We start from the raw sequence: 15,699 nt of genomic DNA, 5'->3' as shown, positions 1-15,699 counted from the left end.
TGTTCTCCATTGTGTCTCCATTTTACAGATAAGGAACGGAGACAAATAAGGGTTAAATGACCTGTCTAAAGTCACAAAATAGTAACTGACTAAGGACAAATGTGAACTCAGATCTTTCTGACACCAGGGTTAACATCACTGTGCCACCTAGAGAAAATGGTCAAATTCATCGAAATAAATATTTAACTACTACTGAATTTGAAACCTAAAATGACATTCATATGACCAATTTGGAGTTGTCAAAAGAAACCACTCCAAGTACATCTGATGATAATTTTCTACTGTATTTAGTTAACCTATAAGTAGAAAGTTGAAGAATGATATAAGAATTTAAAATAGTCAACTCAGAAATAATCTTTCAATATACCCTGCATTTTTGTTTTCCATATTAAACTCAAATGGTTCTGTTTCTCACCCAGGTGTCTTATTCACCTTAGTCTGTGGAATTTGGAGTCCTTCAAAAGCAAAAAAACCTTTTCCTGATGATATGGCACAGCAAAATTTAATTATATCAAACACAGAAGCTCCTGGAGATGATAGAGTGGTAAGTAATGTGCTTTTAGGAACAAATCTTCAATAAGGAATGGGTAGACTTTTTGTATGTGTGATGCTTTGCTTCTTCATATAAAACAATTTTGATATCTATTAATTTTTTTAATGCCATCAGATACTTTTTTCAGAAAACACAAGAATATTCAGAAGGCATTTGTTGATGACTACATTAAATTTCAACAGCTGTTGTGGTTAAGATCTGTAACTAATTTAGTTTTCTTCAGCAATCAATAAATAAAGCATTTATTGAGTATATTTTATATGCTAGGCCCTGGAAATTCAAAGGAAATGTTGAAGACAGTCTTTACTATCAAGGAGTTTACCATATAGCCAGGGGAGCCAAACATGTAGTTATATAAAATTTGTACAAAAATTAAAATATAAGGTAATTATAAAGGAAACTTTCTGGGCTTGGGATTATAGACCTTCTACTTAAGATTCTATTGACATTAATTGTGTTTTAGACAAAAGAGCTGAACATGTTTTGTGTGATCATTGAGCAAATAGTACCTTTCTATTTAAAAATAAAATACTTAACCTGTTCATTATATAGGCAAAAATGATTTGGAAGGAAAATTTAACTCTTTATAGTTCGTTTATCATACAAGTGTCTTTTAAGTCTTCCTCATCCTTCTTCTCTTTGAACATAGAAGAACCCCTCCCAAATTCCCTAACAACACATGATAGGAGATGGGGTACACATAAATATCTAGTTTTATTTTCCTATAAGTTTCAAAGCACCTCTTATTTTTACTTAATAAAGTGTTACATAATTTAATACATATTTATTGAATGCCTACTGCATGTGATCAGGAAACTACTCTATGCTTTGGGTGGTATAAAAGAAGCTTGAATTAGTTTCTCTCTTCAAGTATTTTAAAACTTGCAGACACAGATAGTATCATATGACACTGGAAAATGCCCTTATGAGATAACTGTATGAGCAAATACTATCAGGAGAATGAGTTTACAAAGTTCAATAAAATAAGGTAGAATTATGTACAGACATAATTCAGAGACATTGTGAGTTAGATTCCAGACCACCACAATAAAGTGAATTGCATGAATTCTTTTTGTTTCCCAGAGCATGCAAAGATCATTTTTATACTATGCTAAATGTGCAATAGCATTATGTCTAAAAAAGTACAATTTCTTAATTAAACATGCTTTATTGCTTAAAAATACAATTTTTTAAAATTAATTAAAAGTGTTAAAGAACCATCATGTGAACCTTTAGCAAGTCATAATCTTTTTGCTGGTGGAAGGTATTGCCTCCATGTTGAGGGATACTGACTGATTTGGTTGCTGAAGGTTATGGTGACTATGGCAATTTATTAAAATAAGACAATAATGAAGTTTGCTGCAACAATTGACCCTTTCACTTGAACATTTAGAAGCCATTATAGGGCTATTACTTGGCCTAATAACAGGATTGCTATATCTCATGGAATAAGGAAGCCTGAGGAGTGGGAAAGAGATGGGGAATGGTTGGTTGATGGAACAGCCAGAACACACACAACATTTATTAACTAAACTTGCTATTTTATACAAGCAGGGTTTATAGTAATCCAAAATAATTGCAATATTAACATCAAAAATCACAGAGTATTATAATAAATAAAAAGTTAGAAATATTGCTAGAATGACCAAAATGTGACAGAGAGACATGATATGAGTACATGCTCTTGGAAAATTGTCATCAGTAGACTTTCTTGACACTGGTTTGCCCCAAACCTCAATTTATATAAAAATCAGTATCTTCAAAATAAAGTGAAATGAAGCATAATGGAATGTGATGTCCCCATCCTAGAAGAGTCAAGGAAAGCTTTGCAAAAGAAGTATAACTTAATCTATAATTAATGAATAATAGTATTTGGATACTAATTGGATCTTCTGGTTTTTTTTGTTTTTTTTTTTAAAGGACCCTTCAAGGCTCACTTTCTACATTAGAAAATATAGACTGCCTTTGGAATTCCAGATCCTTATTATAATTCAAACTCTAGCCTATTTTTCTTTCTTTTTAAAAAAATTCTTAACATATATCTTAAAATCAATACTGTGTATTGGTTCCAAGGCAGAAGAATGATAAGGATTTGACAGATTTGAACTCAGGACCTCCCATCTCTAGGCCCGGTTCTCAATCCACTGAGCCATTTTGTTGCTCCCTCCAGCTTATTGTTCTAACCTTATACTATCCCTCTTTGCTGGGGCCATCAGTCCCCCAGAATAATTCATCTTTTGGTGATGTTTTGGAGAATTAGGGTACAGGTGTTCTGCTCTTGCATTGTTTCTTTTGAGACTAGGGGGAATAATAATCATGTCAATTCATAGGTAAGGGGCATTGATGAAAGAAGTCATGCAAGGGGGATAGAGTGGGCAGTCACATCTCTCCAAGGACCACTCTGTGGTCTCCCCAGCTACCATGCATGACTTTGTCAAGGTGTCATGGACTGATGGCTCCCAGCACTTCTTCATATATGTTAAGTCATACTGAATTCCTTTCTGTATTCCATTTTATGACTAATCTTCTTCTGAAGACCCTGTCCTTCTTAAAGGCTCAGTATACTGATCATTTTTCTGGTGAAGAACACAGGAACAAAACCAGAGTTGAGTGTTTCTGCCCTTTCACTGATCTTCAGTCAATTACTTTCCCTTTCTGGTGTCATTGGAACAACAAATGACATTATAGGCAGATATGAGAAGTTTTAGATGAAGAACTATCATATCTTAGTGATTGATGTCAATATGAGCCTTCAATAAAGGACTTTTTTTTTAACCTATGTTGGTGTCACTGGAAGAAAGAAGAGAAAAAGCTTGTGGTATGTTGTTTATCATTAATTTAATAGAGTAGGATTAGCCAGAAGGAAAAATGTTGTTGTGTTTTTCCCTCTCCTGTGTTTGTCTTTAACTGATATATGCAGCCAAAATATAAAATGATAATACCTTAGTTTCTCTATGCATTTGTTTTAACAACCTATATCCCCTCTAGGCATCTCTACCTGAGAAATCATGCCAACCTTTTCCAATCAATTAGACTTAAAAAAAATCCTATTAAAAGAGCTATTTTTCCTACTTAATACTAACTCCTCTGCTAAAGTCTTAACCTAATGACTCATTATGGCACAAAGGTGATGCCAAGTTTTGGAAGACTATATTTGCAGATTCCAAGCATGCATAGGAACTACCAAGCTAAAAAGTATCCAGGACTAATGACTAGAGTGGTGATGGCAAACCTATGGCACAGGTGCCAAAGATGGCACTTAGAATGCTCTCTGTGGACATGTGACCCCACTCCCAGTTCATTACTAGAAAGGCAGAGGGACTTGGGTGAAGCTGTTCCCCTCCCCCTCTCCATCATGCTTGATGACATTTTTTCTCATCCCCCACCCCTCTTCCCAGCAACCACACTGGGTGTCAAGTGGGAGGCTCACAGGTGGCAGAGATGGAAGGGAGTGGGCAGTAGTTCAGAGTTCTCTGCCCACTCCCCTTCCCCTCCCCACACTCACTGAGGACATTCCTCACTTCACCTGTCCCTCCACCCAGAAGCCCAATGGGAGTGCTTTCTCCCTCCCCTGGGTGGGTTAAGGGTTATGGGGTTGGGCACATGGTCTCTGGTGGAGGCACTCTGTCTCTAAAAGGTTCACCGTCACTGTACTAGAATATGTATCATGTAGGAGCCAGTTTGGCAAGGCATTGATTATCAGAAAGTTATTGTACAGATGTTTTTAGCCATAGTAATTCATGGATACTATCTTAAGGCATGAAGGGAAAAAGCACACTGATGAAATTGAAATCAATATTAACTAGTAGCTAAAGAAACACTTTAAAGTGGAGTATGAAATAAAAATAATAATTAAAGAAATGAAATGAAGTGCCTTAGTCAATACATTTCTCACAAATACTGTTATAAACAACGGTGTAAGAAAATGAGAGCTCCTGACAGCTGTCTGGGAAATTTGAGGAAGAAAAGATCTTTTACTCAGGAGTTGAGGGAAGACTTCAGAGAGAAGCTGGCATCTCAGCTGAACTTTGAAAAAAAAGTTCTCTATTCTCAGAAGTTTTGGTGAGTAAAGAATGGATCTATACATGTGGGCCAACCCTTAGGGAAGAATGTTGTATTTGGAGAAGACCTTACATTAGCATTTAATTGTAATATAGGCTAAAACACCAGATCATGCAGGTTGTTTCTTATCCTATTGATAAGAAGTCATGAAAGTTTTTTTTTTTTCCAGTAGTGCATTGATTTATGTATTGGCAAAATTAAGTTTTGCTTGAGTGGATAATTTGGAATGGGGTGAGACTAGAGAGAAGAAGCGTCTCAGTACAAGAGATTAGGGTCTAAATTAGTGTGAGTGGAAGGAAAAGGAAAGAGCACAAGATCCTATAGAGGGGAACAAAGGGGCTGGCCAATTGATTAGACTTCTAGAATATAGAAGAAAAACTCAAAGATTACTCACAAGTTTTGAGTGTATTAACTGGAAAAATGGGTAGCTAAATGGCACAATGAATAGATCCCTCCCCCTCTCCCCCCCCCCCCAGCCAGGAGCCAAAAAGACCTGTTCAAATCTGAGTTCAAATCCAGATTCAGAAATTGCTGACGGTGTGATCTTGTGTCACTTAACCCATTTGGCCTCAGTTTCCTCACCTGTAAAATGAGTTGGAGAAGGAAACAGCAAACTACTCTATTATCTTTGCCTATAAAACCCCAAATGGGGTCACAAAGAGTTGGACACAAATGAAAAATAATTAAATAATAATTGGAAAAATTGTAGTATTATCTATAAAATAGTGAAATTTGGATTGAGCTAGATTTAGTTGAAGAAGCTATTGTTCAGATTAAGAAATGAATTTGATATTCATTATAACATCCAGGTGGAAATTGCCACTAGGAAACAGAAGATATAAAACTTGAAAGTTGAAGACCTCAAGGTTGACCTTGTCACATGAGAATTGTGAGGTCTTCAACTTTTAAGCTAACTGAACTTGAGGGGGTCAGATCCCACTTGGATACAAATTTGGGGGTTTCTAGATTCCAAATTGACATATATTTAGCTTACTTTTCTTCATATCTGCATAATAAATCTTATCTACCAGTCTCAACCCTTCCCTACATCAAACAACGTATTGACTATCTGAGAGACCAACACATCTATAGGAATTAAGTCTTTCATGTTTTTACCTTTCAGCTCACTTTCTGTAGTTATATTCAAAATGTATTCTTTCAGAATTAATTCTTTAGCTTATATGTTGTTATTTTGTTTCTACTCATTTCACTGTTGATTATCCCATGTAGTTTCCAAGTTTTTTTTAAAAAATTAGCCTGCTCATCACTTAAGGCACAGTGGTAGTATGCCCCTCACAATCATGTGCTACAATTTGTTTAGCCATTCCTCAATTGATTAGCATCCCCTCAATTTCCAGTTCTTAATACTTTTTAAAATACTTAGGGCAATTTCTCCACACTAGAGAAAGGGGAAGGCTTGCATTTTACATGTGCTGAATTTAATGTGACAGTAATAAATATCTAATTGTATATACTATACTCAATTTTGGGTAAGTGATCAAGAAAGGAAATATAGAAATATTAGTCATATGCATAGAGTTTGGATTACATAACTATCATATATATCAGCTCTGTGGTGGAAGAGAAAATAAAAAGTTTCCATTTCATTTTACAATGATGTAGATAAGGGTATATGATTTGGGTGCTGGAGACAGTCTGAAACAGATTCCTAATTGTTAAATTTTCAATGAACTTATTATACCTCTTAAATTGACAAATGTTACAAATCATGGTTTTATTTATTGTTTTTTAATTGTCTAAACCTAAGAAAGCAATGGAGAAAATGTTAATAATGCAAAGTAAGTGTAAAAAAGTATTATCTTGCCGTACCTTTTTTTTTTTCTGGTGAGGTGGTTATTTAACATTTACAGCACACCACTATTTTTTATCATTACTTTCAAATCTTACTACACTATATCAACTTGAGAGATCCAAGGAGGATTTTTATGATGAGATTTATAATTATAGGGAAAATATGAAAGCAATGCCATTGATAGCTCATTTAATAATTAATTTCAATTTTATGTTTCTTACATCACCATGATATCCTGTATATCCTTATCCTCTCCCTTTAAGAGATCCCATATGATAAATGATATTTTTTGAAGAGGTGGAAATACACACTAGGCTTCCCTCTAGGTGCTTTTTGCCACTGTGTTGGAGGGTTTTTCCCATTAATTCTTTTCTGTTGTGCCTCTTTTCAGAACAATGCCAATTATTATAGGTGTCTGAAAGAAGGCTCCCTCATGGGAGGGTCCCTCCTCTACAACATTCCTGATTGTACAATCCAACACTGATCTATATTCTCTCTTGTTGACCTTTTCTTTCTACATTTCCCTGCAAATCATCCTGTGTCCCCTCTTCCTAGTGCCAGCTCCTAGGGTTTCCATCTCCCCTCTCCCAAGACAAGTTGACATTTCAAGCACCAAATCCCCCAGGCCTTGTCCAGGGTCAAGTCTTCCTCTTCTTTCACCAACCATCTCTTTTCACTCAAAGGAGCACTCATCAGTGAAACTTCTTTCCATTTCCAAATTAAGGCCTCCTTCATTTCTTATACCTTTTTAATCTTGCCCCTCCTCCTCTTCACTCTCTCTCTTCTAGGCTCTTTTTGAGACCACAGAGTTCACTTTCCCCTTGTTGCTAGCCCATGATTGACATGTATGTGTACAATACTCATTCTTTGTTATCTTTCACTTCTCCCTTCCTTTTCTGTACCCTTCCATATTGCAATGTAGTCCCACAAAAGAAGCATTCACCTGTAGTCTGGATATCTAAAGGTTTTATACATAATACTCCCTTTCTGATTCTTCATGGTTATACCCTTTCTCCTACCCCCAAATTCCCACTTTTATTTTTGTGTATATTTGCAAATATACATCTCCTTGTGTATATTTGCAAAAAAAGTCTCTTACTTGTCTTGCAGTTGTCACTCAGTTGCTGTTATTGTCCTTGCCTGCTACATTTATTCACTTTTACATTTCTTTTATTTGTGGGTTTTTGAGTAGCAAATAATCTCTTCAATTATTTTTTTCATTTTTAAAAGTATTTCAAATGCTTTCTTTTGAAGATCCATCTTTTGTCTTGTACAGTTAAGCTTAGATTTGCAGGATAGATCACCCTGAGCTTATCCTGAAATCCATTACTTTTTACAACACATTATTGCATTCCCTTCACCTTTTTTCAGTGAATGCAGAATTTCCGGAATGCAGTGTAACCTTTTTCTTTGCATTTAGAGGTCTTTCCCTTGATGCCTTGTGAAACTTGTCTCTGAACTGAATTGTTAAATTTAACCACTATTTGTTTTGAATTTTGCAGCCTTGAGATTTTTTTTTTTCTGAATGTTACCTATGGATTATTTCTATTGGCATTTCATTTTTTATGTTTAGAAGTTCTGGGCAGCTCTCTTTTATTATTTCCTTCATTACTGTCTTAAGGTTTTATATACTGTTATAATCCTCTGGGAAACCTAGGAATAACATTAGTTTCCATATTCTTAAATTCCACAAGTTTGTCTGCCTCATGAAGTGTTGGATCATTTCCCTTTATTTTGCATTTTTATTCAAGATATTTGAACTCATTTACTAGATCTGGAGGCCATATTTTCTTCTGCTGCTACTCTTTTTCCTGTTGATTCATTTGTTACTGTTCAAGGTCTTTGAGTTTTCTTCTTCCTGAAATTTTTGTGAAACAAAGGCATTTATAATTGGGATATAGTAGGGAATGAGCTAGTAGAGGAAAGATTAACTTATGGGACCGAAATGACCCAATAAATAGTTTCCTTATCTGAGAATATTGAGTTCACTTATCCAATCTGAATCAATCATTCTTATCTCTATGTGGAAAGCACTTGGGATACTTAAACAAAACTGACCCTAAAAGAACTTCTGTTCTAGTGGAAAATTGGTGGAAAGGAAGAAAGTTCTTTAGATAAATGAAATCAATTTATATTACAAATTCATTGATGTTTTAATAACTAAACTTCTTTTCATGAAGTTCCAAGCCAGATGCAATCTTCCTTTCATATATATGCATAGGCTACAGCTATACCTAAAATATGCCCCTTCCTTATCTGGACCCTTTAGGAAGCTTTGTTTGTTCATTTTTTTCTTTCTCAGTTTAGGTTCCTCCTCCTTGTAACCCTTCCTGATCCTCCTAGATTAGAGTTCTCTTCCCTGCCAAATTTTCATGCAATACTTTGATTGGATTGTTCCTTTGGTTCTGTCACTTTCTAGCTTGTATTCTTCTTATCTGCATACATGCGGTGTAATACACATTCCCCCTACTCCCCACAACAGATTGTAATCTCTTGACAGCACAGATTGTCATTTTTATTATGGTATCCTTAGTTCCTAATGTAATATATGATAAATGTTTATTGAAAAGATGCTAAGGGCAGACCTCCTTTACAATGAATTTCATTCCATATTACATAGTAATATACAGATATCAAAGTTGAATTGCCTCAATATTATTTCAAATAAATTCATGTTTTTCATCTGTTGCCCACATAACATAAATGATTATTTTTTTTTTCAGTGTTCCACAAATGGATTTACAACACAGATGCTGAATGGCAATGGTCAAGGGTTTTGTGGCACATTGGGATCAGGAATTAAAAATGGGGGACAGGAATGCTTTGAAATGATGAAAGGAGGACATCAGACCTTAGAATCCTGTAGAGGAGGAGGTCATCACACACTGGAATCATTCAGAGGAGGACATCACACCCTGGATTCAGGCAGGGCTGGAGGACAAGTTGAAGTTGATGCCTGCAGATATACATACTCTGAATGGCACAATTTTACTCAACCACGTCTTGGTGAAGTAAGTTTTCTGGGTAGTCTTCAGACTATGACATTTGCATTGGAAATTTTTGGGGGGGAGTATATATATATGTATAGCTACATATGTATATGAATATATAGGTATATAATGTGTTTGTTTATATATACATCTAAACACATATGTACTGAACAGATAGTTTGTAACAATAAGCTAACCTAAATTTATATTTGGGGAATAAATATTCCATATTTTTCCAATGGATACTTATTTGATTATGTTTAGTCTGAAATAGATTTTATTTTATCCTTTAAATTTCACTTAGTATGTAATTCTTCAGTACCATTAGCAGTGTCTAATGGCATCCATTAAAAATCTCTTTCACATCATTTGAGTGTTTCATCAGAAAAAAAATCACTTACTATAGCAGAATTAAGATAAACACATACTTAAATTTCACAAACTCCTTAAGTCTGCACTTCTTATTATCTGTATTCCCTCTCTCAACAAGTTTATTACACCAGTACAGGGCTGTGAGAGGAAATAAAGAACAGATAGTCTATCCTCTTTCTTTTTTCTCTAACTTTTCAAATATTTTGAGCATCATGTATTTCAAAGCCCTTAATCTTATGGATCTCTACTCAAGATAAGGACATATGATTTATCAATCTTTTGAATATTATTGGTAAATTCAAGTCTTGGTCTGTTTTCTCATGACTGGATTTCATGTCGCAAAGTAACTATAAGCTCAAATTAAAAAGAAAATAGGATAATACTATCATTTAATATCTGTGGGTTGGTTTTGGGTTTGGGGGTTGTGGGGGGTTCAATATACTTGGAAGCTTATTATTTGCAAAAACTTTTGGTGGCTGAGTGGGAAGAATAGCACTTTACAACAAAAGTTGTGCAAAACAGTATCTATTAGGGACAAAGAAATACAATAAAAATACTAATAGGGGGATCAAGACAGAGATGCAGCCTTGACTTCTTTGTCAAATATCTATCCTTGAACTTCATTTGGCATTTCTCATGTAATTCATTGATTTCATTTAAACTATGGAAAAACATTTTCCATTGTTGTTCTTATTTGGGGGGAACATGGTTGAGGTACAGAAACATCTTTTTCAATTGCTTATCAACTGTACTAAATACTCAAAGATCTGAGTCTTTGTTCTACCTCCATTTCATGAGTAAATACTGCTTTTAGTTGTAATTTTATGATGGAAACATGATTATGTAGAACACATTTGTGCACAAGCTTTTATCAATGTGATCTGCTAAATGTTGATTTTATAGTATGCTTATGATACAGGCCAACCATGTACATTTTTTGTGTGTAGGAATCCATTAGAGGACACACTCTGGTTAAAAATTAAGCAATCAAAGGTAAATAAAAATAATTTTTATGTTCATCAATTTAGGTGCCTCTTTTAAAATAATAAAATGTGTTTTCTTACTTTTCAGAAGTTGCATCTTTGTAATCAGAACGAAGACAATACCCATGCTCAAGACTATGTCCTTACATACAACTATGAAGGAAGAGGCTCTGCAGCTGGTTCTGTAGGATGTTGCAGTGAGCACCATGAAGAAGAAGAAGGGCTTGAATTTTTAGATCAACTGGAACCCAAATTTGCTACATTAGCACAAACATGCATGAAAAGATAAATGTGTTGTTAATAGTTCTACAGCTTTTTCCAGATACTTTGGAGGACTCCAAAAACAAAACAAAAAAATTGATTACTGATGAGGGCAAATTTTTCTTCATTTTGAAGGGAGGAATTATTCTCACACATTTTTTTTTGCCTCTGCTAGTCTGTTTACCTCCTCTAAGAAGCCAGCATATGGCAAAATGAAATTCATTTTCTTTCTTTGGGGAAATAGACAAATAATTATTTCTAAGGCTCCATCATGAGGATTTTTGTATTCACTTGTATATTTTTCCTCCCTCCTTCCCTCATTCTAAAAAACAAAATTATTTTTTTCTTTAAGACTTTGGTGATGATGCTTTAACAGGACTTAAAAAACCATGACAAGTGATTTCCATACCAACACTCTTGTGGATTGTAAGAATTTTAAACCACTTAAACATATTGAGACACTACTTTGAAACTCTTGTCAGGTGAATATAGTGCCTTAGTCATATAGAGGGGTGAGGAAGAGAGGAGAGAAGGAAAAGGAGAGAAGAGAAGGCAAAAAGGAAGGAGGGAGAAAGTAGTGGGAAAAGGGGAGAAGAGGGAGAAAAGGGGAGAGAAAAAAGAGAGAGGAGGAAATTCTAGAAAGAGTAGGAAGAGAGGTGGGGGAGGAGGGGAGAAAAAGACTTCTACTTATTATGTTAGAAGAAAAAAATAAACTCATTTAAATAACTGAACATATATAATACTGACTTGAGTCAGAAGACCTGGACTGAAATCCTTCCTTTGATGCTTTCTTTTTGTATGACCTTGAGTAAGTCTTTTCATCTTCCTCTGCCTTATCTGAAAAATTAGGGGCTCAGCTCCATACCTGTAATCCTGGACTAAATACTCATAGCTATTTTATTTTTCTCTGTTCTCTTTATAAATTAGAAACCCTTACCAGTTTCTCTGACTTGTTCCCTTCCATTCAATGGCAGAAATAAGTATGACCTTTCAGTATTAAAACTGTAGGGTGAACAACATGGTTACTCTCTTGGAAGAGAAAAGAAAAATGATTTGCTTTTGATTGGATATTTTCTTGTTTTCAATATTAAACTTACTCTTAATAAGCATTGCAATATGCTAACCTGTTTTTTTAATACTGCTTATGAATAATGATGTGAACATTAAACTTTTTAATGTTCTTAAGTTTTCCACATCTTTGAAATTTGCATAGAGTGGCTAATACATTTTCTAAAATGTTATGATTATACAGTTGAGCTTAATAAGCCACAAATGTAAAGAATGAGTGCATGTGGAGAATTTTGTATCACAATCAAATCAGAATAACAAGTCATGGTATAATTTGATGATATAATCAGTTATTTTCATGGCGTTGGTCATAGTGGGTAAAGAAAGGATAATGATTATTTTTACATGGACAAACCAAGCTTTTGATATTTCCCACAATAGCCTGGCTATAGACATTTTCTAAACAGAGATGTGTCAAGATTCAGATATCTGTGTTTCTCTGAGTTTGTGAATTATGATAAATATAAATGAACCTTAGAACACTTTCCTCCTTGGCCTACATATCATTTCTTCCCTTCTGCTATGCCTTCCCTCTCCACTTTTACCTCCTTTCCATACAAGCTGAGTTTCCCCAAATGCTCTTTTATCTTACCCTGCTTCAAGAATCAAGGTGATTTAAGAGAAGTCACTTCATTATATTCTTCTGCCCCAAGCACAACCAGTTTGAGATTTAATTAGAATAACAGGGAAACAGCTTTTGGAAGGCTAAGTTGTTAACACTTTGTTTATTCTCACCTGATATAGTATGATTGTTTCCTTGGTGATTGCAGAGTAAGGGAATAGGGGTTTTGAAGTAAATAGGATAAGAATCTTGAGTATTTTTGAGCATGGGAAAACTGGGTTTGGGAACCTATGATGTTGGAACAGAAGGGATTCTGGGAAGTAAGAGAGGAGCAAGGAAAAGGAGGGAATCTGATGCCAAAGACTATTTTTGCCTACTTATGTATTACCTAAGACTTAACCCTCCACTCTTCACCCTCCTTTTGTTTGCCAAGAATTGCTTTTATAGTATTGGGACTGAAGTCAGGAATTTTCATCTGACTGAGTTCAAATCCGGCTTCAGACCCTAGCTATTTGGCCTTGGGTAAGTCACTTATTCCTGTTTGCCTTGATTTCCTTATCTGTAAAGTAACTGGAGAAGGAAATGGCAAATACTCCAGTATCTTTGCCAAGAAAACCCCAAAGGCATGGGGTCACAAAGAGTTGTATACAACTGAACAACAAAAACATTTTATTAGATCTCTTTTATACTATCCCAGCTCTCTCTTTCCACCCAAGTCCTTGGCTTTCTTCTACTTTTGAAGTTCAGTAAATTAAAGGGAAAAGGGTTTATATAAGCTTAGTGAGGTAGCCTAAGTCATATTGGTGAAAGGATGGATTTACAATTTGCTATATGCATCTCAAAGGTGTAGGTATTTTATATATACAGCTTGGTGGAAGGCTTTAGAGGAAATATTTATGTAGATACAGCATTTGTCATGGGAATTTCATTTTATATTTTCAATTAATTTGCTATTGAAGTGTCCACTTAAAATTCAAACTTTTGGAAGTATGTTATATCTTTAAAGAAGTTAATACCTTTTCCATCAATTGGTGTTATCTTTACTTATACTGTGCAATTCTAAATTGTGTGCTACTTTAACCAGAGAGTATGGATGCTTAAAAGGAAAACTATAAAAACTTTTTTAAAAGTTACTCTGCTTTTTTATGCAAATGTATAGTATAATTTTCTTGTTTTTATTGAAATGTATATAGTTAGGATGTAAATTATATGTAGAGTGCTCTTGTTTTTTTAAGATATCTTTGTTAGTGGAGAACCTTTCATTATTAAAATTAAAGATATTCATTGTTATATTAGTTATAACTTTATAAGATTGTAAATGGAATGGGAAAACAAAACATTTACTATACATACCAATAAAAAAAAACTTTCAATTAATTTGCTACCTTTATGTTTAGAGAATTACATAGCAGATAGTTCTTTCTCTTAAGGAGCTTACAATCAAATGGGACAAACAAGAGACTGATGTATAATGAATAGGAATTAATAATGACAAATGTGTCTTAAGGATGAAAAATGTTAATTATCAAAAGGTTGGAAAATAGATTGGGTTTACTTGAATCTACTTTCCAGGTGAGGTGTATCTACTAGGTGTGTATTATATAGGCTTTAGGAGAGAGAGATTGAAGACCAAGGGAAGAAAAATCCCTTTGTAAACCTTCCTAGCTAAAAGCTTCTCATTAAATCTTACAGGAGTGGCACAGTATATTGAATCATCACCATTGCAGAGAATGGCTTCAGAAGTGCCAAATACAATGTTTCCCATTGTACTAATGGTTTTGTATTAATCATCCCAGCCCACCATGCACACACACTCTCTCTCTCTCTTTGTTTCTGCTACTCAGTCCCTATTTGTGAGATTTCCTATTCCAGTCCTACCTGTTACAAATCATGTCATCCTCATAATCTTCTAGAACTATAATAAGTCTTCTTCCACTCCCAACCAGATATATAAGCTATGTGAAGCAACGGAGCATTTCTTATGCATCCTTCCTACCTTTTAGACCCAGTATTAAGTGCTCAAAATGAAAAATCTGACATTCAAAGGAGGAAGGAGCATTAGGATACATATACTCTAACTCATTTACAGATAAAATAGAATGGTTTGCTTTGCTATTTTTTAAAGTTTTCAAACATTTTTCTCACAGGTACTATAAGATGAATAATGATATATATGTAGATATAGATATATATGATTTTTTAAAATTTAAAACTAAGGAAAAGGTCAGGAAACTAAGATCCTATGCCTAAAATCTTATAACTGGTTGATGGGAAATCTGAGATTGGAAACCATATGTTATGATTCTATCAAGCTTCTTCTCTACTCTAAAAACAAACTGACTAATCCCTTGCTAGCAAAGAACAGCTTTTCAAAAACTTTAAAAATTATGTTGTTGGAGAAAGATTCAGGATTTTTCATGAACAATTCTAAGAAATCCTAAGCAATAGAGGAGGGAAAATGATATATTTTTTCTTGATCAGCAATATATTGAGATAAGACAGAGTAGATTAGATTTCTTCTCCCCTTTTCCTATTTGATTTTATTATCATGAAATGGAAATATTGGATTATGAAAAGATTTTAATAATTACTAAAAAACATTAATTTCTGGCAAAGAATCAAAACATTAAAGTATCTTGAATCTCATAGTCAAATAATAAATTATTTTAATCAACTGATCTGAATTTGAAATGATACTGGTCTCTAACAATAGGTTAGATCAACTTTATTATTTATAATAGATTTTTAAAAATAGACTCATAACTTGCTTTGTCTACAAACATTTGGATATTTTGTGTTAATCATTCTTTTTTTTTAGGAAAAACAACACTAATCCCCTAACAAAATTTTAATGTCCATTACTAAATCTTTTATAATAAGCAAAGTTGAAAAAATAATAGTTTTTCAAATTAAAACAAGTTTAGCATAGCAGCATTTTACAACTTGACTTTACTAACTCAACATGAACTGATTTCTTTTTTACAAATCAAAAGAGAAGTATTCAGACTCATAAATCAGCAAAGGAGATTCTGAGA

The 15,699-nt window shown here is 34.1% G+C and overlaps 1 protein-coding gene across 4 annotated transcripts in view; it reads left to right on the top strand.

The window, feature by feature from the left end:
- The window catches only part of LOC100031189 (desmocollin-2), a 56,277-nt gene extending 40,935 nt beyond the window's left edge, over window positions 1-15,342 (top strand). For 3 of the 4 annotated variants that reach the window (XM_007487208.3, XM_001380473.4, XM_056823839.1), the window contains exons 14-16: window positions 420-544; window positions 9,152-9,439; window positions 10,862-15,342. In XM_007487208.3, coding sequence (XP_007487270.2) covers window positions 420-544; window positions 9,152-9,439; window positions 10,862-11,062 — 614 coding nt within the window. In that variant the 3' untranslated portion in view covers window positions 11,063-15,342. Of the gene's footprint in view, window positions 1-419; window positions 545-9,151; window positions 9,440-10,737; window positions 10,784-10,861 lie in introns of all 4 variants that reach the window. The other variant, XM_007487209.3, reaches the window with a different exon arrangement.
- The last annotated feature ends 357 nt before the right edge of the window (window positions 15,343-15,699 follow it).

Source organism: Monodelphis domestica, chromosome 3, assembly GCF_027887165.1.
Source record: "Monodelphis domestica isolate mMonDom1 chromosome 3, mMonDom1.pri, whole genome shotgun sequence".
Lineage (NCBI taxonomy): Eukaryota > Metazoa > Chordata > Mammalia > Didelphimorphia > Didelphidae > Monodelphis > Monodelphis domestica.
The sequence above is the reverse complement of the archived record's forward strand: the minus strand, read 5'-3'. Positions and strand labels throughout refer to the sequence as shown.